The sequence below is a fragment of the Ambystoma mexicanum genome, chromosome 3q (assembly GCF_040938575.1).
Source record: "Ambystoma mexicanum isolate Mex_15411 chromosome 3q, UKY_AmexF1_1, whole genome shotgun sequence".
NCBI lineage: Eukaryota > Metazoa > Chordata > Amphibia > Caudata > Ambystomatidae > Ambystoma > Ambystoma mexicanum.
The window spans coordinates 287,235,860-287,262,094 of record NC_090926.1 but is presented as its reverse complement, the minus strand read 5'-3'; the positions used below and the strand labels follow the sequence as shown (position 1 = coordinate 287,262,094).

At 47.2% G+C, this 26,235-nt stretch overlaps 1 protein-coding gene across 7 annotated transcripts in view; it reads right to left on the bottom strand.

The window, feature by feature from the left end:
* The window catches only part of PAN2 (poly(A) specific ribonuclease subunit PAN2), a 1,309,324-nt gene that overhangs the window by 353,732 nt on the left and 929,357 nt on the right, over nucleotides 1–26,235 (bottom strand). For all 7 annotated transcript variants that reach the window (XM_069653787.1, XM_069653789.1, XM_069653788.1 and 4 more), the window contains one exon: nucleotides 21,985–22,095. In XM_069653787.1, the coding sequence (XP_069509888.1) occupies nucleotides 21,985–22,095 (111 nt within the window). The remainder of the gene's footprint in view (nucleotides 1–21,984; nucleotides 22,096–26,235) is intronic.

Sequence of the window (26,235 nt, the reverse complement as noted above, 5' to 3'; positions counted from 1 at the left end):
TCTTGCCGGAGAAGATTCACTTCCTCTTGCACCGCTCCAACTTTGAACTCCAGTGCTGTTTTCAATTCGGTCACGGCCAGTTCAAGCTTGGTCTCCCAAGCCACCTTCAGGTCAGCGATCGCGGCAAGGACCTCCTGGTTCGTGCCCATGGCGGCCACACTCCCAGCGGGGGTCCTGTCCTTGCTCCTGACCCCTTCCGGGCCAGGCGGTGTCCTGGCATATTCGTCTAGCGTGGGCTGCTTGCCCTTCAGTCTTGCAGCTAGAATTTGTGGGCGAGCCCCACCACTTGTGGTTTTTCAGCCCCAGCGGGGGCAGACTTCTGTTATCGCCTGGGACCAGGGGGGTCGCCCCAAAAGCATCCCAGAACTATCTCTTAGCTGCAGGAATGGGTTGTGCCCTCCCACGTAACCGTGTGGATCCCCTCTCAGACTCTGCTAGTGGCCTCAGGGCAGCAGGTGTGTTAGCTGTATCTCTATGTGATTTATGCCACTCGGCGCCCAAAATGTCCGGGCCCAGCCCGATCGTGTCAGGGGTGTCCTCAGCTACTTATCTGATTTACAGAATGGACTGTGTCCTCCCACGTAACCATGTGGGTTCACTCCTTCTTGCCTCGGCTCCTGTGGTGTTCAAGTTTTGTTGGGGACCGTTCAAAGTCCCAGGGAGGGTTAGTGTGTGCTCTTCCGTGTTGTGGGCGTTTCGATGCCAATTCTGCTCAATGTTACCCCCTGGCGTACGTCCGCTGTGCGGGTCTGCTTGGGGTTGGGGGTTGTGTCCTGATCAGCCTGCCTTGGGTTTGTACAGCTCACAGTAGGGCAGTAACTGAGCGCTATTATGCCCTACCAGCACCTAGGTTGCTGGATTCAGTCTTCCAGCGTGGTCTCACTGTGTATTGTTCTTCGTACTTGGTGTTCCCTGATAGTTCAGTGGCATTCGCCTGGGCCAGTGTATTGTGACCCTATGGAATCATGAGTGTTTCCTCTGCTAGGGATTGCCAAATTCGTCAGCAGGAGCTACAGAGATTCCCAGTTTATCTAGTTAGCCACGCCCCGACTTCCCCCTTTCCATTGTGCACTGTCGGTCCGATGTCTTGTGCTATTCTGCCCAGTGTTGTGAATGTACTGAGTGCCCATGCACTTCGGATTCTTCCCACTCATAGCCTCATCAGTTTCCTATCTTCAGAGCCTCGGGCCATGCCTTCCCACAGTGATTACTGTTGCTCTCTGCAAGTACAGTGCATCAGCCTCTGTACGTACCAAGGTACAATGCCTCATCAGTTTCCTCTTGCTGGAGGCGCGGACTGCGCCTACTTACACTTGTTACTGTTTTCGTTACAGAGCATCCACCATAACCTCTGTCCTGATTCCATTAGTAACGCTTCTCATGTAGTGCGTCCGTGCTATTGTTTGCAAAGGTTTTTTCTGCACAACGGCTCCTCTGCCCGATCAGGGCATTAAAGATGTACTTTCATGGTGTTTGTCACATCGTTCGGGCCCGATAGTGTAGCAATCCGGCACACGCCCGCGCTTTCATCCGCGGCACCTTTATTGCTACTTTGTAATGTTGTGCAGGCGGTTCATTGCACGGGTCCTCTGCCACTTTTCATTTTCTGTGTGCCCTGCACACGGCAGGGGGCCGTCTCCTCCATGCGACAGCATCTATTAGCGATCCACAGGCGCCCGATCTCACCATATGACCAATGGTGCTTATTAATGACAGCTTTTTCGCTGGTGTCCCGCTGCAAGTCGCTGGAGCCCGCACGCCCTTATTCCATAATCGCAGCATCCAGGTCCATTTGTCTCGCTGCTCGTCCTTTGTTCCCGCCGGCCATCTTGGCTGCCTCCTCCTCTGCTTGCTGAAACTAAACTTGTCGGGCGCTCATTAGGTCAGTGCTGTGCGCATCCCATTAGCTTTTCATGCTCATCTGTGCCTGGCATATTTATGAATACATGCATCAGTTTGTATGCCTCGGAGCATGATATCTGCGCTGTTTCTTTTAGGATCAGTCACGGATCGGCAGGAACCATGCACAAGACACGTCCTACTCCATGGCTTCCTACCCACGCCCCTAGGCAGTTCTGGTAGTTAAACGGAACGGAAAAGTATTTGCAAAGATTCTCAGACATAGTTCGTAAAAGAAAGATCGTATGTTGGGTCACAAGCTGACTAGGCCTGCAAGTTGCCAAAGTTTCAAGCACTTTCACAGTGAGAGGTAAGTTCTGTTGGTCGGGTTTTCACAGTACCTTACAATGAAGAAAAAGATGCAGCTGAAGACTTCTGTTCCTGCAGATCTCGCTCTTCCTGAGCCTCGGTCATGGGGACAAGAGGGAGGATGTCCGGGGACTCCTGCACTGCATGGGGACTTGTCAAAAGCTGACAACTAGCAAATCTTCGATTCCGGTTGCTGTAGACAAGCACACTAACTGGCGTCCCACTCCCTGGTTATTCGGTTTCCTGCAGCACTCTGAGGAAATTACAACAAGCTCCGAGAATGGTATCCAGGTGGCTTACGGGTCGAGTTAATTGGTCCCACCAACTTAAAGGGAGAAGTCGTCCTTAAAGGGCTGTCGAGGTGAACTTGGCGATTCATACCTGCAGCAGGGCTTCACCGGGCAAACCAACGGTCCAAGAGTTGCAGCAGCCATCCTCTTCCAACTCGTCTTCGGTTCTTTCGGTCCAGTGGTCGACTACCTTCCAAGCCAAGAGACTTGCTTTTTATCCAGTTTCCTCCCATTCTTTCCAACCTAGCTGCCACTCACCCAGCAGGGTGGTTGTCATTGCCGGACAGTCAGCCAGCCAATCACGCCAGAGTGCATTTGGGTCTCCTAGGAGACTAAGTACAAGGAATTTCAGGCACCTCTCTCACTTCCTGCCCACCCCAGACACTCTGGCGCCAGAGGCGGTCTTCAGTCCTGAAGCCCGCCAAAGGCGTACAAAGGGTCCAAACCAGGTTTGGCGTGCAGAGACAATTTCTAGAAGAACCTCTTCAAAAAGAAATGGTGAAAAAAGAAGACCGGGACCTGTTTAAACAAAGGGAGCTCAGACGCCATCTTGAAAAACATGGCTCCCGTGATTTTTAGCTACCGGTGGTCGCAGTCGGGGAAAAATCATGGTAGTTCGTTGTAAAACCACTGCCACCAGCCATTTCGACTGCTACATGAGTTTCTACACATAGGGATCTCACCCACATCCTGATCTTACCGAGACAGGTCTAAAATGATGGTCCTGAAGATGATGATGATGATGAATTACAATCATCGAAACCGGTCGACCATTTTTTACTAAGGATATCCCCAGAAACCAGCCGGGATACCCCATATAAAAATAAACTAAGTAAAGTTCATTTGCGGAGGAAGGACCCTCCGAAAGCTCTGCTGTTCTATGGACTCCAACACCAGAATTTGAAAAACAGACCACAAAAATACTGGATAACAATTAAAAAAAAGAGAAAAAGCCAGATCTTAAAATAAAAATCAATCAAGAGGAGACTAGAACAATGGATTGGGCTTTACGAACTCTTAATCACAGAGTGATCCATGACTTGGGGACCACACACTTCTTGTGAAGGTCAATAAAGCAATAAAGGTTCTATGAAATATGGAAACAGTTCATCTTTGAAATGCGGCCCCAAGGTCCTCTGAGACACAAAATTTTTAGTCTTACCCTCAGATGGGCAGAAGACCACAGCACCCCACCCCTAAGGACAGAAGCCGGCACATGCTACGAGGCCTACCATAGAAGAAATGATATATGAGGCCACACATTGACTGGAAGCCAAATAACAAATAGCTTCCACGCTAAAATAAGTGGACACCACGAAGTGTTCCTGTGTGTGAAAAATATGTTCAAAATAACACTTCAGGTTGAACTGTGAACTATAAATGTATCTCTCCCTGAGTGTGATTTGGTATGCAGTGCCCACAACCAGATGTTCTGGGCTAGTTTGGCCAGCCACAGTGAATGTGTTTATATAAAACATGTCCGTGATACTGCCAGTAAGGACTAGGACTGTGTTGTGCGCTAGCTGATAATTGAATTGCTTTGAGAATTGTTATTGGTTCCAGAAGGTTGATGTGCTTCCTGGTTAGCACCTGTGTCCACAGGCCGTGAGCAGTGTGATGCAGGAAGCGAGCGCCCCACCCAGTTATAGAAGCGGCTGTTGTGAGAGAGGCCTGGATAGGTGGTGTGTGGAAGGTTGTCCCTTTAGCAGATTGTTTCTGTTCCACCACTGGAGAGTGATTGAACCAGAGGTTGTGATAAACCACCACTAGAAAGGACAACCACAGTGTGCATGAATGGGAAAACCTGCTTAAAAGGCGAGTGTTTTGGGACTAGAGGCAGAACAGACCACTGGAAGGAACATCTGAAGCAGATTTCATGAAGAGAAGCATGCTGAAACCTCCCTTATTTCGAAGTACCGGTGAAGCCCTGCTGCTGTGCTGCCCTCCTTTTTTGTACTGACAGAGAAGCTCCGGATGGGACAACTTCTTCCCTTGGGTTAGTGGGACCAACTAACCCCGACTTGCTGTGCCTCTGCTTTGCTGCAGAAGCCCCATGCCAGGGGTCGAGTGTTCATAATTGAGTTCAACGTCTGCCACGGACCGAATCCGGCCAAAAGCTCCACAAGCCTCCTAAGGACACTCCAGAAGTAGGAAATCCTGATCCAGAGTCTCCTCACCAGAGTCCAGGACTGAGGGAGCAAAGAAAGACCAACCAGAGATCTTCCTTCTGCATCAGTGCTGCTGGTCGAAGCACTGAATCCGCTAAGTGCCACTGAATGGAAGAGAGCCCGTAGCTGCCGACGACCTTGCTGAGTACTGCCGCAGGAGCCCTCCAGATGTCCACCCTCTTGTCCCCACGACAAGCTCAGGAACCAGGATCTGCTTGAATGTGGCAAGACAGAATTCAGATGGACCACTTTTCTTCTTACCAGAGGTATTGCTTGGGCGTGGGATACTTACCTTCTCGCCTTAAGTCGTGCTTTCTCACTTGAGATTGGCACTTGCTTAACTGAGTTGATTTCAACTCCCCTTGCACAGGCTTAACAGCTTGTGTCCCTTTCAGTGATTCTATTTGAACTATCTGACTTTGTGAAAGACTTTTATCCAAGAAGTTCATCAGAAGACTTTGGCTGCCCTGACTCCCTAAAGACACCTTTCTGAATCCATTGACTTTGGCACTGTTTGTCCCTCAGGTTGTAATTTGTTGAACACTTTTACTGCTGGGAAAGGATTACCTAGATTTCATTGGAGGATCCCAACTGTCTTTCCTTTTTAAGAAAGTATTTTCTAACCTTTCTATTTTTCCATAACCCTTCCTTTCTGAAACTCAGATTCTACAAAGTATATTGGTGTTACATATGAATGCAATACTATCCTTGTTACTGAAGTCACTTCAGGGTGTAGGTGAAACTTATTAGCATATCCAAAGAGTATTCACCAACTTCTCTTGACTGTTGAAGTTATTCCAAAGTGTGCTTGACTGTTACAAACAATTGCCTTTTTAAAGAATTCTTAACTAAAACAGGATGTGTAAATAAATATATATTTATAACTGAAACCTTGGGAGTGTAAGTGTTACTTGTATTGACCGATTTCATCTGTACAGCTCCTCGGCTCACATTTACCCCTCTTGAGACGGGCCTGACTGCTCAGTCACACTACCAACTTGCGTAGTACAGACCTATACCAAAAGGTGGGTTACCTAATACCAAGCAGAAAAGTCTTGTGTAGTCTCACACAGTGTGACTGCATCAATTCTTACCCAACATCCGCAAAATCTAGAAATATTTTCAGGATGTTTTGAGATACTCGTTTACCCTCAGTGGCAGCCTTTAGAAAAAGTAAATGAGCAGGTTCTGGTATCGAATCAAGATTTTGTACAACGTCATCCCACTGAGTGCTGCTGTAGCTGCCAAGCAAGGTAGTATTGTTTGCTATTCGGGTTAGGTACACAGCAGAAGTAGAGATCTGCGTGTTTAGTCTTTTGCACTCCTTGTGACGAAGTGCCTCAAGGATGGAGAGTGGCACACCAGCTCTTTTTCTGGTGGTGGTAAGCACCAGAGAATCCAGCTTGATGTGACCTCTTATGTAAAGAGAGGTGATGGCTTGAATGTTTTCTCTTCTCGTGGGCTGACCGCTCGGGTAAGGGAAGGGGTGGACAGGGATGGATAGACCCTCTTTTTGATAGATTCCAGGAGAAGTATAGCCTGGCTAACAGGTTTTTTCCCGTTGAGGATATCCTCAACCAAGTCAGTCTCTGTGGGATTGGATTCCTCAGTGTCTATGCCAAAATGGTGAGCAGCCTACTTTAGCAGCTCATTGTAAAGAGGTTGGTCTGCACCAGAAGAAGAGTGACCACCCTTAATTACAGAAGGGTCAAAAGGGTCGACAAGGTTGAGGTCTGGGTCGTCCTGGTCCTGTAAGTAGGTGTAATCATCGGTTCAGGTCTATTTGATCGAAACAAAATTGATCTTTTCTGAAGTTACATAATATTTTGGTTCGCAAATGCCAGGGTAGACCCCCAACCCTAACATGCCCTATTCCCTTACCACACCCCGCATCTATATTTAATAACAATTGACCAAAATTCCTAAAAAAAAAAATCTGAACAAAAAAATCTCGGTCAATTTGGAAAAGATCAATTGAGCTGCGCTATATGCTAATACCCTCATCTTCTTGATGGGGGTCACCTTGATCATCTACCCACATGTCCTGGTCAGCTTGTGTAGACTGCAGGTGCCCATAAAGAGATCCTTGTGAGGGAGTCCGGGGCGGCATGGCTGAGGTAGGAAGAGACGGTTCCACCGACAGTGGAGGAGGCATAGGAGGCTGCTCAGCAGGGTTTGGAGGAGTGGGCTGCCTGCTCAAAGTCCACAAAGTATGAAATGTTCAACTGTGTTTTGGACCAAGGGGTTGCAGACAAGATGGATTGTGGTTCCTCAGGGTTGATCTTTGGGGCCACAGGAGGTGATTCTGCAGGGTAATCGGCTCTGGGTGTGTCCTTGGGGCTCTCACTTGGGCGCTTTTTATTGGGGGCGGAAGCCAGAGGCGAGGATTCCTCTTCATAGTGTTCAGAGATCCGACAGGGCTCCTTATGGAGTTTTTTTTTAATGAAAATGCGTTTTGTGCAGGGTACAAAACATCCAATCCTTAGATGGTAATGGGACAAGGAAGAGTAAGCCACCTAGGTAGGTCACACCTGGGGACTGAGACGAAGAAAAACAAACAACCTAGTGAGGAGTGCAAACATCACTACAGTGACGAGGAGGAAGTGCGGAAGAATGAAGATCACCACAAGGAAGCACATTGAGCTGTCTTGTGGTTGCCAACTTCCTATTGGCCAAGGTGTAGTAGCAATAGAAGAGGGGAACCAGGAAGTATTGTCTAGCCCTCCCTGGAGGAAGCACAGGCTCGAGCTGCTGGCAAACAGAAGGGGCTGGCTGCCTGTACAAAGGTGCTCCCAAGTGGCCAAACGTGGATGGACTGTCTGGAAAGAAGGAGATGCAGCAGACCAGCAGGTAAAGTCAGGGGACTGCACCGTCAAGAGGAGACTCGCTCGCTGCAAGGGACCAAATTCTGCAGCATGCCAGAGAAGGGGAGAAGACAGTAGAAGCCCGTAGAAGCCCGAAACCAAAACAGAAAGACCCATAGAGACCCTAAAGGTACAGGGGTGACTGGGACGGTTGGTAGGGGCAAAAGGATGTCATGGGGAATCCTGCCCCGGCCAAACAGAGGAAGAAAGGAAGCTCAGGGAAACGGAGTGAGTTTTCCAAGAGGCCAAGAAAGAAACCAAGTCCTGGTCTGACCACTCTCTCTTCTCTTCCCACCTAGACCTCCTCGGTCCCCTGATGCATCCGCCCACACTGCCAGTCTCCGTCATTCAACCAATGAAGCATGCGTCGGTCGCTGCATTTGCCTCTTCCTTCACCCCTCCTCTGCCCCCTTTCGTGGACTCTCCTTGCAACTCTGTTCTAGCTAACCTTCATCTCTCTATCGCTAACACCCTGAACATCCTTGCCCCATCATGAGGATCCGTATGAAGCCTGCCTCCAAATTCAAACTCTTGCTATGACTTCGACTTGACAGTTTGGAAAGGCAAGTGCAAAGCTGCAGAGCAGAAGTGGCAAGCATCTAGCTCATCCTCTGACAAACTGGCCTGTCACCCAATCCAAAGGCAATATCGTCTCACCATCTGCTCCAAGAAGAGTGCTCATGTGCAAGCCTGCATCTCTGGACCCGCCAATAACACAGCTTCGCCCTTTAAAATCTGCAAGGAACTTGGCAATCAAGTCATCCTCTCCTCCTCCCTCCTAGGCCCTCTGCACTGCACTGGACGCCCACTTCTCCTCCAAAGCTCTGGGCATCCCGTCTTCTCCATCGACTGCTCCCAATCCCACCCCTTCTCTTGCCCCCCCATGGCACTCCTCTCCCGCCCCCCCAATACTCCCCTTCCATTGCACCAGATGAGATCTCTAGAGTTGCCCACTCTATGAAAGTCTCCTCTATACATGCATTTCATATACCAACTACGCGGACGACACACAGGTCCTTATCCCACTTACCGGAGATTACCTAGCTGACACCAAAACCCTCACCTCCATCTACTCCACCATCCAATCCTGGATGGCAGAGAACTGGCTCTGCCTTAACAGTTATAAAACTGAGCTCCTCCTCATAGGCTCCCCATTCACGCTGGGCAACCTCGGAGATCAATACGCCTCCTTCACCATCGATAACATTGCTATTAAGGACTCCAACTTCGTGAAGACGCTCAGAGTCTACCTGGATTCCAACCTATCCATGGACAGGCAGGTAAATGCCATCTTCGCCTCCTCAGCGTACTACTCTAAAGTCCTCAACGCCGCCAGGCCCTTCCTGTCCCCTCATAACTGCCTCACCATTTCCAGGGCAATTATCGGGTCAAGGCTAGAGTATTGTAATGCCCTCCTCGTTGGGACCTCCAACAAAAACATTGCTAAATTGCAGCTAGTCCAGAACAACGCTCTGAGGGCAGCCACAGGTACCGCTAGAAGAGACCACATCTCCGAAATCAGGAGGCAGGCTCACTGGCTCCCAGTCAAACAGAGAATTGTCTTTAAGACCCCTGCCATCACCCACAAATGCCTGCATGAGCTTGCCCCCCCCTTACCTAACACACAGAATCACTAAGCACACGGCCACAAGACCCTTAATGTCGTGCTATGTCAACACAATTGTCACGCCCACCACGCGAAAGGTGCGCGCTGGTGGTTCCAGCTTCCCCACCCAAGCAGCCACGCACTGGAACGCACTGCCACCTCATCTCAGACTGATTGAGTCACACCTAGCCTTTCGTAAGGCTATCAAAACTAGGCTCTTTGCCTAAAAGGCCTCCCAATGTGATTCTCCTTATGCATTATTCCTGTACCTGCATGACATTGTATATCTATGTGTAACTATGAGACCTATGGTCACCCCCTTTGCTAATCACAAGTCCTCTCACATTCTCTAACAGCGCCTCGGTGCCTTATGGCTGCAAGTGCGCTCAACAAATGCAAATAAAACAGTTGCTGCCCTGCTCCTCCAAACCATCAAGGACAATGTTGCATCTCTCGCCCAGCCTTGGCTGAGCTCTGCAGCCACTCCTTTGCCACTGGCTCCTTCCCACAACCCCTCAAGCACTCTTGTGCACCCTTGCCTAAAGAAGTCGTCTGCTGATCCTTCTTGTCCGACCAACTATCGCCCCATCTACATCACCCCTTTTTTGGGCAAACTCATGGAGAAGCTGATCATCCCCTCAACTGACTCTCCACACCGAAATGGCTGGCTGCCTCCATGTTAGGGAGAATTCTCATAAATGTGCCAATTCCACTCTACCTTAGAGACCCCCAGCACTTTAGCTGGACTCTAGGACTTGTTCAACCTTGATAGAGAGACCTTTTTCACACACACTCCTGTATTTTACTGTGATTTAAACTCCGTTTCTTTTTGGTTTTATAGTCCGACAAACCCCATAGGGGCATCTTTACATTGTGACACAGCACCTTCAGTGCAGCGGCACAGGGAAGTCTTTCAAACTTCCCAAAGGTTTAAACACCTTCTCTTGGATAAACTAATGTTTCCATGTGCAGTAAAGTGAAATTGACTTTACTTATAATTGTAACTTTCTAGACCCAGCACACAATATCTTACAAGAGGGTGCTGGAGGGGTTACTTAGTATCCCCTTTGTCTAGTTTCTCATGTAACATAAAATTGTTACCCTTTCTACAATTAATGGCTAGTGGCAGTGGTTTACTTTCAACTACCATTGGGAGTTTTTACAGCGGGCTGCGTTCGCAGCTGCAGTAAAGCACCCATGGGTTGTCATTTTGTCAAAAAGGCCCCAGTCTTTTGTTTCGCCATTTCTTTCTGGAAAGGTCCTTCTGAAGATTTACTTTGCATGCCAAACCAGGTTTGGAGCCTTTGTTCGTTTTGTCTTTGGCGGGATTCACGAGTGAAGCCGGTCTCTGGCTCCAGTATGTCCGCAGTAAACGCAGCCCGCAGTAAAGACACTACCAATGGTAGTTAAAAGTACACCACGGCTACCAGCCATTAATTGTACAAAGGGTAACATAATTGCTACATGAGAAACTAGACAAACAGGATACTAAGTAACCCCTCCAGCACGCTATTGTAAGATAGTGTGTGCTGGGTCTAGAAAGTTAAATTTTTTTAAGTAAAGTCTATTTCACTTAACTGCTCTTGGAAACTGCTATTCAGGCATGGTGCTCTGCCAATGATCTCTGCCTTAATGCCAGTAAGACTGAGAGCCATCTCATTTGAACGCCTGCTCCTTGTTTCTCCCTCTAGTCTCTGGACAGCAACCTTGGGTCCCCTCTCCCACGTGAGACAAACCTTGGAATCATATTTGACTCTCTCTCTCTCTCTCCCCCTCTACATATCACCGACCTTACCAAGAGAAGTCCAACTTCCAGCTCCACCCGCTCGGGGGCATTCTACCTTTCCCCAGCAGCTCAACTTCTCCAGAACCCTGGTTCTCTCTAGGCTGAACTATTTTAACAGCCTCTTCCTCAATCGGCCTCTCTTCCCTTCACCCCCCCTTCATTCAACTAATCCAGAATAGGACTGCACAATTTCTCCTTGGCCTCAAGCCCAGGGACCGCATCTCTCCAGCCCTAAAATCCCTCCACTGGCTCCTGGTGACAGCAAGGATCAAAATCAAGATCCTTTGCATCATCCACAAGGCTGTCTGGGGCCTTGGAACCCTCCAGATCCATCTTTCCTTCCCTAAATACCTCCCTGCCAGAGTCCCTTGGTCCTCTGGCTCCAACTCTCTGCAGGTCAAACGTTTCTTCAAGCAGAGAGTGGGAGGTAGTTCCCTTTCCCCGTCCGGTTCCTCCCTCTGGAACGGCCTCCCTGCCCTCGGACTTGAGCCGGATCTCCTTAAGTTACAGAAACCGCTCAAGACTTCTTTCCTTTACACCTCCTCCTTCCCTCTCCCACTCCCGTGCCAACGCTCCTTCAGCCGCTGCGACTGGGGCCTGGTCGCTTCAGAGTCATACAGGGGTCAGACCTCCACTCCTACTATTCCCCCTGAGCATCCTTTTCCCTTGGGCTCCCTTCCCCAGACTAGCCCTAAACTGCCACCTTGGTCCACCAGCACTCCCCCCTCCAGCCTCCCTTTGGGCACCCCACTACTGCACTTCTCCCTCTAGCCCCCCCCCCACCCCTCCTGCACATGCACTTAGCATTTTGTCTTACACTTGCATGGTAGGATTGTCACAAGGCCAACACTTCTTTCCCATGTCCCCCCACCCCATTGTCTTGTGGCACCTGGAAACACTTGTGTATAGGCACCATACAAATGTACAATAAAATAAAAGACTGGTCTGGGACCTGCACCCATTTAAAGATCACATCAGCAGTCATCTTCATAGTCGCAGTACTTGGCGGGACAGTGAGCCAAGTCTGCCACACTATCAAGTGAAGGAGTCTGGGACCCATATGTGAAAAGCATAAGTGAAGGGGTCTAGGACCCATATCTAAAGAGAAAGAAAAGGGGTTTGGAACCCATATTGGAGACCATATTACACAGAGGTCTGGGACCCCAAGGTTGTCCCTGGCTGTCGAGTACACCAGGGCTGCCAGTTGAACTGTGAAAACCTGAAAGGAAGAAACGGAGACAAGGCCGACCCTGGCAGCAGAGTACACCAGAGCTGCATTTTAAAGGTGGTCAACCCCCCCCCCCCCCGACCCCCCAACACTGCAGCATACATCAACAGTGTTGATGAATGCCGAGAATAAAGAGCATCCTCTTGGCACACTAAAAATCTGAGAGGAAGACCGGGGAAGAGAACCATTCCCCCTTATGTTAATGAATATCAAGAGTTTGTTGGAACTTTGTTTACGTCCACTGGAACTTTGTTTTGAATCACTTGAGAACTTTGCTTTGCACGTTGAGGAAGAGACTTGACCTGGGGAAGAGAGCCATTCCCTCAGGATTACAAGTACTGTGAGAACGTTGTCCAGGAGAAGGGAGTAATTTCTCCTGGACCATGAACGCGAGCCTTATAGTTTAGCTCTTTTATAAGTGTAAGGGTCGGAAATAGGTTTACGACACAGGACGGTGAACCATTTGTTTTGGATGGACATCTTGACCACATCCTTCGTGTTTAGTTGAGGCAGGGAAACCCCTCTTAGTCATAGGGACCGGTAGGGTTTTTCCTTATTTCCTTCTAAATAAAAGTTTATACCAACAAGTATGCCACTCCTGTTTCCGCATCATACACTACAAACAAATCTGACTACAGATATAGGAAAACCTAACCTTTGGTATAAGCTTGCACTACACCGTTTTGGTAGCGTGTTGAGCAGCCAGACTTATCTCAAGAGGGGTCAATGTGAGCTGTAGTGGAGTTACACAGAGATTTACAGTTTCAAGTATTCAAATAAACTCTTACACTCAAGGTTTCTTGATTAAACAATGTATTCATCAGTCAGTTAGAATAAGCCTTCTTCAGAAGGGGGCAATATAATAGTAACACTCAAATACACTTCATGAAATACACACTCTTAATATCTCCAAATCAGTAGATACCCTTTTGGGATAGCCCACAGACACTACCTACACCCTCAGGTGACTTCAATTGCTAGGGTGCTGGGGACATTAATATATCACTGTTGCATTAAGGATCATGGAATTAGAAGTCAAAAGGGAGAAGAGCATTTATAACACACAAGAGACCACAAATATTCTTAAGCAGGCAAATACTTTCAGATCCCCCAATGAGAGTCATTCAGTGGAAAAGGCTAAGCCAAAGTCAATAGGCAAAAGTCTACGTAAGCTGAAGCTCTTCTTTGTAGGCAAGTAGAAAGTCTTTGCACAATGTTTTTAGAAGTGTTTGAAGAAAAGAAGAATCAAATGTAGGGCCACAAGCTGATTAGACTTGTGAGTAGTAGAAGACGCAAGCAACTCTACAGCAAGGAGGTAAGTTCTCTCAGACTTTGTACAGTACCTTGAAAATGAAGAAAAAAATTAAAGATGCAGCAGATGACTCGTGTTCCTGTGCAGCTCTGCAGATCTCACTGTTCCTGGGCCTCAGTCGTGGGGACAAGAGGGAGGATGTCGGGGGACTCCTGCAATGCACAGGGACGGTTAAAACTCGCAACCGGCAAACTTCACTTTCAGTGGCTGTTCAACGTTTCAGCTCCTCGCGTCTACCGCAAATCGCAACACCGCGGTTCCTGGCTGTCGAGATAGACTTGTCTTGCTTCTGGGGTCCGGGGTCCGCACTCTCTTGAGTGGGCTCAGGCTCGGTCAGTCCCGATTCCTGGGAGTCTGGAGGATCTTCCTGGAGCTCCAGGCCAGCTTAAAAGCAACACACAATCTGGGTGTTCCTTTCCCTGGCTATACGGTTTCCAGCAGCAACTCTGTGGAAATTCAACCTGCTCCGAGATATATGTCCAGGTGGCTTACTTTGGAGTTGATTGGTCCCACCAACTCAAGGGGAGAAGTCGTCCTTGCAGGGGCTTCTCTGTCGATGCTAACTTGGCATTTCGGCACTGCAGCAGGGCTTCACCGGGCAAACCAACGGTCCTGGAGTTGCAGCAGGCGTCCTCTTCAAGTTCTTCTTCGGTTCCTTCGTCCAGTGGTCGACTCTGCCTTCCAAGCCAAAAGCCTCTCCTTTTATTCAGCCCTCTCCCATTCATTCCAGCGTAGCTGTCAATCACCCAGCAGGGTGGCTGTCCTTGCCGAACAATCAGTCAGCCAATCACAGAGTGCATTTGGGTCTCCTAGGAGACTAAGCACAATCACATTAAAATACATGAGAGAGTGGGAAAAGGGTCTCTCTCTCTCTCTCTCTCTCTCTCTCTCGCTCTCTCTCTGCAGGTTAAAAAATCAAGTCCTCAAAATCCAGCAAAATTGCTGGGGGTCTGTAAGGTGGAGGGAATTTGCACATTTCTGAGAATTCTCCCTAACACTGCACACTTTCAACAGCCTTTGATAAGGTTCACCACTCAAAGGGATTCCCTCGAAAATGTAACCATGCATATACATGGAAATCTACCATGAAACCAGATAAAAAGTTGCAACTTATATATTTAAAATAAGGTGTCCTTCATTTAAAAACAACCATATTGCCATTTACAAATCAGTTGAGGATTCACAAGAGCATGGAACCAACATGGAATATGCAAGTGTGTTGCAAGTACATGATTTATTTTTGATTAGCATCATGAAATAATATATTTAAAACGTTCAAAAACAGGATTAATTTATTAATCAACTAAAATAGCTAATGATATGTTTATTCATGAGGTCCTAATATTAAGGTGTGTTATGTTATTTGGCATTTATATGGCGCTCTATATATCATTGGTATGACCTCAAAGCGCTTGTGGGTTGAACGCCCTCGGGGACCGCAGTCCAAGTCAGTCAAGAGAGTAGTGTTATTGGGTGCATTCAATATGCGAGCAGCTGATGCGACTACTACATCGATCAACAGGTATATGTGCCTAACCTCTCATTGCTATGCAATTTATATTCCAGCAGACGCAGTTTGCAGCCGATTTATGAATGTAATACACCCAATGGACAAATCCTGACTAGCATATGGGAAGACAGAAGGCCTGGTGTGCCCATTCGCTGTATCGACCATCAAAAGCAACACACCAATTAAAAGCCTGTTGTAAGAAGATTTGGCATAACTCATGCTTTTAGTGATCGTGAACTGCCATGCAATCCTCTCACCTGCCAACCCTTTACAATGCCATTATAAGTCTGGCATATAATTGGCTCTCACTCACCAACTACAGAATCGTTTTTTTCTTCCACACTGGTTGAGATTTAGATATGGGTCTATTGAACATTGCAAATTAAATCTTTGCGATGCAGCTTTCAAAAATCCTACTAGAAAAGTAAGTCTTATAGGGGTCTTGTATTGAGACCTTTGACATACAAACTGGAAATTCTGCATCACTTTTGGAGGAAAATAAAGTGCAGAAAGAAATTGAGAAAATATACTATTACAACAAAGAAAAAAGTGTTGTGTAATTGGACATACGTTCTTGGAGCGGTGTCGATTTAGTTTCTAAACCAATGTTGATTAAAATGATCGAATTGCTATTGCGAGGACCGTACATCGTTGGAATACCTCCTTTTGACGTACTTGATGAACTCCCTACCAATACACATTCGCAACACTGAAAACCACCTGGAATTCAGAAAGGCCCTAAAAGCCTGGCTTTTCCCAATATCCCCCTGAATCATTGTTCCTCCCAACTACACTGCTGAATACAACATTCCCTTACACCAATCACAACACAGAGGCCGGCAGCTTTCGCAGCGGGTTTCCTGACACTATCACCCCATGCACAACAACATTCCAACCTGACAAATACACCAGTGAAGCCAGCAGCCTTCTCTGTGGCACACCGCAATAAAGTCACCCGTTCTCACCGCCCCCTCAAACCCTCGCACCAGAGACCACGAATAATGAGGCATACACTCCAGGGAAGCCAGCAGCCTTCACTGTGGCACACCACAATAAACTCACCCATGCTCATCCGCCTGCTGAGACCCTTGCACTAGAGACACATGAATAATGAGACAACGCCGTCCGCACCAGACAAAGACCGCTCCAGCCGAACAACTCCAAAGACTACAGTATGTATATGCTTGAAAACCACGGTACATATACCTTACGCCACATCTGTGGACACAGGCCGTAGAATGCAGCTATGGTTATGCCTTTCCGGTCTAGCAGCACATATAGCCGTCCACACTGAAACACCTGATGTACCTCAACACCTCTGCCACTAGCATACAGCGACTACCAACAAAAATAAATTTGGTATAGCTGGCCACACATCGACTCTCTCAACAATGGCACTATCGCAAACCTCCAAAAGCGCCCACCCAGGTGCCTGACCTCTTTTTGGGCTGCTTAGTCGAGCCGAGCTAGCCACCCAAGTCCTAGACCGGCAAAAATGCACACATGCACCTCCTAAGCTAAACTATTTTTTTTAGAATTTTCCACCACATTGATTACGGTCACTCAGGGCGTTCCAACCACAAAGCGCATTTAGGCCATACAAATGGGGAAAAGGCGCTATATGAATAACCAAATTTTAATACAAAACATGCAGATATATTTGGAGCTCGACTCCTTTCATTCATTCCACGTACAATCTTGCAATGGATTTTTTTTGAGTGGGAAAATAATAAATGTGGTCATGCATTCCATGGGGCGAGTTTCTTTTGCGTTTGCGCTGCGAAACAGGATTACATAAATGCGTACACATGACGTTGGTGCACGATGGAGAAAAACGTAAAGACAGGGGTGGTGCACAATGGATGTGGCAGCTAATGTTGGGCAGCAGTGGGATGCTCTATGATTTGTTGCCGCCAGCTTACTTGGCCTTGGGTTTTTTCACACTCGAGATTATATTATCACAATATGGCAGTAGGGAACAAGTATGGTTCACAGATCTTAAACGTTTGAAATGCAAGTTATGCTCTGTGAAAACACATTTTTACTACAAGGCTATTTGATGCGATGCTGATGTCATTAAGATTGGGCAAATTTAACACGTGAGTGAACCTGTTAAGTGTTGAGACCATTGTACATCAACTAGGTTGGCTTCTAAGCCCTACCACAAGGCTGGCTCTGTAAAGCCCTCCTAACAACCTTTCCAAACCACTCTGGCACAGCCTCCGTTCGGTCTGCAGAGGGGAGTGTTGCTCTGAATAGAAGCGCTCTTAAATGGGATGAAGCTGGGTTTGGGTACAAAAGGGTTAATTTTAAAGAAACCTTTTGAACCAAAGCTTTACTTTTTGCGTAGATTGTTGACCCAAGAGTGGACCCTGACAATGTTTTATAATTTATTATTATAACACTTCACACCTCCTAGTTTGCTATGCCACATGAAAAGATGGCAACCGTGCCGAGCTGGTGTTATTGTCACTGAAAACTAGCCAAACAGTCCTTGCTACATTCCATGAAGTCCTCTCCTCTGGAATATGCTGCAATCCCAATGAACTGAAGGAGCTATAGGAACACTACTAGAGCAGCTAAACTAAATGTACAATTGCATAAAAACAATGCATATTACCTACGCCTCATGAGAGCAATTAGACCGTACATGAATGAGGAGAATACAGCAACTATTGCGAGAGCTATAGTATTGTCCAGACTGGATTACGGTAATGCCCTGTTAATAGGAGCAACTAAAAAAGATCTTGCCAGGTGTCAAGTCATGGAAAATGATGTGGTAGGTATAGTGAAGAGAATAAAAATCAGATCACATAAGAACGGCAAGAAAATCTCGGCACTGGCTAAGAGTAGAAGGTAGAGTGAATTTCAAGTCTATGACCATCATACACAGGTGCTCGTTTGGAGAACCCCCCCCCCACTACTTCAAGAATCAATTTGCAAGATACACGCCTCAGACAGCTACGCTCAGCAGACAAAGGATTGCTTAACGTGCCAAGATATAATCTTAAGGCAGGTATGGGCAGATCCTTTGCAGTGCGTGCCGCGCAACAGTGGAACAAACTTCCACTCAACCTGCGGCTGGAAGAGAATTACCATAAATTCAGGAAAAGCCTGAAGACGTGTCTCTAAGTGATTGCACCCAGTTAGGAAACAGAGCTTCTTTTGGGATTAATAATGGTGTCCCCTGTAGATCTAGTCTATTTTGTATGTTACAAGCGCCCTGATGCCTGCGGGCTGCCGGCGCTATACATAACATAACAACGAGCACGGGAAATGCTAAATGTTGCCATCACGCTAAACTCTGGTCCCTTGTTGCAACTGGGTTGCTAGACAGTCATTGTTATTACTCCATGGCTGCTGATATCTCAGAGTATGATTGAGTGACATGTCTCATCACACACTATGGTCTGTGGCAAGGGGTGCTAGTGGGATGGAAGACTCCACCCCCGCCAATTACTCTAGGTCAGGTAAGGGACGCATTACTTAATGCCTAATCCCCTAAATCGCCTGTTCCAGACTGCTGCTTTGCAGGCATTTTTAAACAGGATTCTTTTTGCGCTCCCATTTCAATATAGGTTTTCATTATGATTTGTAGGCATGCGAGTGTGCTAGTTAACTGGAAAAGATCTATTGTGGATCCCATTTTTAAGAAATGAGACCCTAAATGCTATTGCTCCAATCATCCTGTTGGATGGGTTTTGGGTGTTTAGACAGTTTCCTGGGCTACCTTTTAAAAAAACTAAAGACTACCCCTAAATGGTCGAATGCGGAAAAGGAAACATCCCGGCTGCACGAAAGAGGGATGAGGCAGCTGCAGTGAAGCAGGTAAGGTGTGTGTGTGTGTGTGCGCGCGCGCTTGCTGAACTAAGTGGGACGGGCAGATGAACGGCACCAAGGCGATGTGTGAAATCCAAGCAGCATGAGAGCGGTTACGTTTGGGGGTGGAGCCGGCAGTAGAGGTACATCAGGGGAGCGGCACCAATGGTGGTTGGGGGGTTGCAATCCCTGCTGGGCTGACAATGCTGCCAGTTGAAAAGGCTGATCCAGTGTGGCCAAAAAAGGACTGTCTTTTGGAGGCGCGACCTTGATTGGGCTAGATTAAGACAGAACTGTTGGATGCAGCTTCAAAGCTGTTTAGCAGATTACACGAGAAACTCCTGAACTGGGATAAATCATTTACATCCAGTTTTATTTTTGGGTCTTGGCATGGACAAACTGGCACTGAAATTGTCCATGGTTGTCTACAAGCACAGGTTTGGATAGACCACCTGGTTTTCGTGCTTTTGAGTGCCTTTTGACTGTCGTGCTCTTTGATGGGCAACCCTTGAAACAAAAAAAGTCTACCACTTTCCATCATGGTTCAGAATTAACTTTAGTCCAACTTAGAAATTAAAGTTAGGTATGGCTTCAATGGTGTGAGGTCTTTACCCTTTCTATCAAGGGCTGGGCTCTGACAAGGGTGTTTTCTCGGGTCATTGTTGTGTAATTGGTATGGTAACAATCTTGAACATCTTGCGGATGTTTGTAACGCTCCTAAAGGTATGGGGTCACTTCCTGAGGCTTTTACTATATGCAGACAATGCAGTGCTGTTGGCCCGTACAATGAAAGCCTTACCGATCTTGACTGGAGCATCGCTTCTAGACAAGATTGTGAACATTAGCCAGATCGAGACAGTAATGTAAATGCTAGGCAGTGCCATATTTAGATAGAATTGTGAATAGTGGCTTGCGTCGCTTCTTGACAGGAGTGTGAATGTTGGCCAGGGCCACATTTTATTAGAACTGTTAATATTAGCTAGCTTCACATCTAGAAAGGATGGTAAATGTTGGCTCGAGTCGCCTCTAGACAGGATTGTGAATGTTAGCCAGTGCCACATGTAGATGGAATTGTGAATATAACTTGCATCACATCTCGACAGGATTGTGGATATTACCCAATGCCGCATCCACATAGATGATGTTAAATCTATTCTATCGTTAAAGATCCTTTTCTTATGACGCTTCTAAGAATTCCCCAGTCAGCAGGTGCCTTTCTGCTAAGCAAGGAAGTGGGGTTGAGTACCTAGTCTATTACCTAAAAATGGCACTGCTTCTTTACTGTTCCGTCTGGTCCAATGCTTGTTACATTCACAAGGAATAGTTTAACAGATCTTTGCACAGGAATGGACAGCATAACATCCCTTGGTTGAGGTTTATAATAAACTAATTTTGCAAGAGAGGCCAGGGCAATTTGTTTAACATTAAACAAGTGAACTCCAGATAGGACTGTGGAAGCTAGATTCACAGTCAGTTGCCCAGTAGAGAATCCTATGAGTGGACTGGGCCCACATCTTGTTGAAACTGTGGCTTAGCAAGACCTTTCATTGTTACGGGTAATGACAACACGTAGGCCTACAGAAGAATCTATCCCTGTGCCCCATAATCCTACCTGCCATCTGGGTATCACATCAATGGCACAGTGCATGCATCCACTTATGGCATGCCAAAGTTACTGCTTTCCAGTTAGGTATCCCGTACAGAAACGAACTGTAATGTCCCTATACAACGCTCCAACCGTATGTCAGATATGGCTACCAGTGCACATAATCGCACTGTTCAATAACTGTGCGCCACTGTGTCTCTGAGGTATCTTGAGTTGCTGAGAAATGTATTCTCATGTAGTTCATACCCAGGCGCGCCTTTGTGGGTACATTAACCTTTATCAGTATGTATGGACTCGACACCTGGGCATGCTCAACAGGAAGCCTTGCATTAGTACCTTTGAATGCCATCTCACATCTGGGTACGTCCATGGCCCATCCACCGTCGATGAAATGTACACTACCGGGCTTACATGAATATACTGCAACAAAGGCAGCTTTGTTATATACCATGTAATGTTTCACAACCAGATATCCCAACAAAAGCACTAAGAAGCTCCTACTCGACCACCCTCACTCACCAGTCAACATAAACGCCTAGACAATGACATTCCAAATACCGGAGGAATTCCGCCTGGAAACTATACACCTCCAGCACGCACAGGTTCTACAGACTCCAGCAGCTAAGTGCAATGTATTCCCCCCCACCCCCCCTAACCAGCCTACTCCCACTTTCCCTTTCAGATCCATCAAAGTGGCTGTAGACCATACAAATGACAGTGGGCGCAATATAAATCAACATAACCTAACAGAGCTTTTATATGCGCACCTTATTGAGGAGATTTAGGTTGAATGTGTTGCCACTTAACTAAGTTGTAGAAAGCTGGAATGGTAGTAATTGCAAGTCCTGTGTATATCATGTATACAAAGAGGAGGATGTGTTGCACTTCATGTTCTTTTGCCCATTATATAAAACGCTCAGGCAGAGAATATTTCCTACGCTTAAATGTGCACGTCTTAGACAGTGACACCGTGGCATGATGTATCTTTAGTTACTTCCTGATCTCCGTGTTTGCTTTGCTATAGAAAAGTCTGCTTTTCAAAAAAGAAAGTTATATTGATTTTGACATCTACTATTTGATCATTCATGTATGTGTGATTTATTGTTTATGATATTTTTATGGATAAATGATTTTATTTGAACTAAAGGCATAGCTGACATTCCAACTGTAATCTTGTGTGTCCTTTCTCTTACTGTCACTGAGTTGGCCCTTCAAGCCCGTTCTGTATTTCTTCTAGATTGCAGGCATGAATTTCAGGATACCCTTGTGTCTTGCACTCTTCCTTCTCAAAGGTCTGATATGTGGTGGTCACATAAAAACGTGTGACCACCTAACATCTCGGTTCTGAAAATAATCACGCCTTCCTTTGATGCACATTGCTGAACAATAAGAAAAAGCACCCTCAAAATATAGACATTTATTCCAAAATACAGTTTTAGAGAGGCAAAACAACCTCCAGTGCATCTGATCAAAGACAGGTAGAAATGATGTTCTAGCGTTAGGCCAGGTATATTTTTAAGGTGTAAGTGGTGCACCCTTGAAAGGATGGGGCAATGCACAGTCCCAATGAGCACAGGTCTTGGTTACCTTCCTGTACTTTTTGGCCACCATGCAGAGGTGAGGCTCCTCTTCACGACCGATCGGCGACTCTGGTATTTGGCTGAAACTGTCAAAGTCATTCTCCAGCTGGTACGGCACCTAAAGGGCAGCAGAAGAGAGCATAAGGGAAAAACTATCTAGTTTGTAATACATGGCCTACCTTTTTGTCAGGACAATCCACCGAGCATTGTTCACAGACACAATCAAAATATTCCTGCCATTGAGAAATTGCGAGAGTAGAACAGCCTGGATCAGTGCATGATGCTGCTTCACGAATGAACAGGATCCACCCGCCCCCACCAGTCCTCCGGCCCATCAGTACTGGGAAAGTGGCAAAGGGGCCGCGCTGCTTTCTCTGAACTAGCCCAAGACTCGAATGAAAAAGGCTTGAAAGCGTTTACCCACACACACATGTTTCAGACTCTCAACTTCTACAATTCATAGCACTTCCCTTTTCTGGAATAAGCTCTCAGAAGGCATGTGGCGCACATTCAATTTACCAAAAAAAAAAGAGACCAGATTGACCGAAGCACTTAGACATATGTTACATACAAATATAGTACATTTTCACTTACAACACCCTCACCATCATTCATCAAGGATCCTTGTAGAGTTCTTTGTTAGTTTTTCTACTCACTAGCTCAAAGTGGGACAGGGCATAGCTCAGGCTGGAGGAGTGGTTGACCGTACACCCCTTTCGGCGCGGCCAGTTGGCCGCTCCCATATCGGCGCGGGAGCCTTTCTGGCACCGCCAACTTGGCGCGAGGGACGTTTGGACGTGGCTGACATTGCTGCCACGTCTAAACCACCTCACGCCAAATTTAAAAGCATAATTCCCCGCGCCTAATCGTCCTGCTCTGGCCTCGATGAGAATGCTGAGCCTGTTTGGTTTGCAGCATCGGGTTTAAGGGAGACTCAACATTTCTGTGACCCAGGTTGGCACAGGTTTCTTTTAGTTTTGTAAAGGGTGCCTTCTAACTAACTTGCAGTTTAAGAAAAATCTTTGTGTGAAAGGGTGAGCGCATCACATAAGATGATATACTGTAATCTTTTTGCTGACCTGTCTCTGATCGGAAAAGCAGCAACTGGGAATGCTTAAATTCTTTATAGATTCCAGAAGTTGCTGGATTTGTGGAGTCTATCACTATGGCTAACACCTGCGTCCACTGTGTTCGGGCACCCTGAACCAAGGCCTGCCAGCTAACACTTCACTGGCTGAAACACTTTCCCCAGAACCAGGGCAGGTGACTTGCCTTGCATGGCTAGAATGGGCTCCCTTGCCCCCTTTGCTCCGCCTACCAGCCTTTTATGCACACCGTGGTAGACTTGGGACGATCATTCCACAGACACAGTGTTCGCTTTGCTGCATTGAACTGGAATAAAGGGTCGCTCCCATGTGGGGTTTTTTCACACTGAAGTAATCAGACGTTGAATCTTAGAGAAGAGCAACAGACTTAATTAATTGTCTAAATTCACCCCAAGTGCTTCCGTTTTTCAATGTGGGGAGACACTTTACAGTGAATCTTTCCAACTCTGCGGTATGAAAACCCATGACCCTGTCTGCGGGCACAATGTTTTAATATTAGCCATTGGTACAGGAAACGCATTTTCATCTCAGAGAAGTGAAAGATACTGACAGTGATTCCTTGCATGGCAGAGGCCAAACCCCGACATGCGTGCATTGGACAAGATGAATGTTTGGTGTTAATTGCAAAACAATCTTAATATCCCCCCTGCGCCAAAACATCCCCGCGCCCAAACATCGCAGCGCCGAACAGGGTGCGCCAAAATGGTTCCTTGGCAGCAGTGTGCATGTCAGGCGTGGCATGTGTTCCTTGGCAGCAGTGTGCATGTCAGGTGGGGCATATGTTCCTTGGCAGCAGTGTGCATGTCAGGCGGGGCATAGGTTCCTTGGCAGCAGTGTGCATGTCAGGCATTGCGCAGTGGTGCATATGTTCCTTGGCAGCAGTGTGTATGCCACCCCAAGTCTATCGTCATGTTGAGCGACTTGGCCTCTCTGCATGGATGCAGTTTCCATCAGACCACTCAAGCCTCCCCCATGCGGTGTGTTGTGGTGCACGCCTTGGTGTGATTCCTGCGGGGAGCTGGGGGTGGGTCCGCATCATGTGGCATGTGTGTGTGGCCGGGCAGGATGGCTTGATGGGCTGGTGAGACGTGCTCCCTAGGAGGGCTGCAGCTGCCTGCTTTTCCACTATCCCTCCTGTGGATCGTTGGAGGTCATGTGTGATGTTCTAGACATGTTGCATATGCTGGCTGAGTACCAGCACCTGCTGCGGTGTCTCTGCTTCCTCTCCAGCTCCACTTCCTTGCTTATGTGTAGCACTTCTTCCAGGGAGGGGTCATTCTCACTTTACTATTCCTGCTTAATGTGCAGTGTGGGGTGACCATGTTTGCACAAGAGCGGGGTCGGCCACTTAGAGCATCGAGGTGATGTCCCTGCGGGGACTTCCAAATGGGGGGGGCTGTGCCCCTTGGACGACGCCTCAGTGGTGGCGCCCTTTGGGAACGCTGCTGGTAAGGAGTGTCCTGGGGCACCTCAGCATGGGCTGGCATCAGAGTACAGTGGCTGGATAAAAGTGCGGTGAACAGGGGTTGGGAATAACTCCAGAGGGTAGTTGGGAGTAGGGGCCCCTTAGAGGGGGCAGAGTCCTGGGGGACGGGGGTTGGGGACGGTTGTAGGAACCCTTCAGCAAGCTTCGAGGTCCAGGAGGCTGTCACCGAATTATATCGGGCCTCGTGAGCAAATCACAGTAGCGAAATAACTACATATATTTGGACAACTTTAATTTTAAAAAAGTAAACATATATAATTATGTTTACAGTTTTAGGGCGAATTTATATTTAGACAAATTTAATTTTTAAAAGTACAAAAATATAATTACGCGAATGAGCAGACCCTGTGCCGCTTGCCACGGTGCACACGAGTCACGATAGAGCCCTGCAATAGTCCTGACAGGAAGGAACAAAGCGCAGGGAGCCGCATTGTCAGCATAGCTGCACGATATTGCACTGTAAATTGAAAATCCCCCCTTCCAACCCCCTCCCCGCGGTCAAAAACAGAGCCAAAATGGGGGCGCCCAATTGGCTCCTGCGCCGAATCGGTCGCGGCGAATCGGCCCGCGCCGAACTGGCCGCGCCTAATCGTCCTGCTCCGAGTGGTTGATTCCATTTACAAGATAAATTATGCAACAGTGACACCTACTGGCTCATCTCAGGAAGAGCACTTGCACAACTTCTCTCTAATCAAAATATATTGTTCTCCAACTGTTGTAACTTCTGCCGGATTTACTAATTAACAACCCTTTACACGTACCTCAACAAGTCTTTTGTAATCAAGATTGTCTCGGGCTTGCCCCCAATTTGGAAATGCTTTAAACGACTGTAGCTAAGCAACACTGGTGGTGATCCAAATGCATTACCTGTGGCCTGCACTGCGACTCTTTCTGAAGCCCAAAAGGTTAGAGTATTTTTATTTTGCATTTTTTAAAGCGCTCACACAGCCCGCGGGCATCGAGGCGCTGTTACAGGAATTGTTTTTGTTTTCGTTGTGACATTTTTTTTTCCTTAGTTGCGTATTTATAACGCGCATAAATTCCCAGAGGTTTCTAAGCGCGGACCCGGGATCGAACCTGTGTTGCTTCGTGTCGTCTTGCTTCCAAGGCGAGAACGTTGCTGCCGAGTTATCCTCCAGGGACAATGGCATATCGATACCAAAAGCTGCACTAACTAGTGCTAAATCTGCGATCAGGAAGTACAGAAAATGACTGTTGTGGGTCACAGCAGCACACTGACCAGCCCAAGAGAGCAACATACCGGCCACTTCTACTCCCGAAAAAGACGGCAGATGCACTCCGCAAAAAAATAGGGAGTAAAAGTACCCCCGACATAAATGGACAACCAACAAAGGATCATGCCATTAGCCTCCACCCCCACAGCTTCACAGAACTAATGGTACTGGATCAGTACTGCAGGAAGGACTTAAACGACCTCTAATTTTATTAATCCTAATTTTTATGAATTACTAGGTGCAAAGAAGAAATGACTTACCTCGGTTAAAATTTTCTCTGATGGTCTGCTTAAACCCTTTATTTTTAAAAACACATAGCATGTCAGTGTTTCTTTGGACCATATGTGTTCTGCAATGATTCTACAGCCCTCTCTCCCTCCTAAAATAAGCCTGGCTGCTCCGTCTACGCCACCCTGAACTCAGGTGGTACA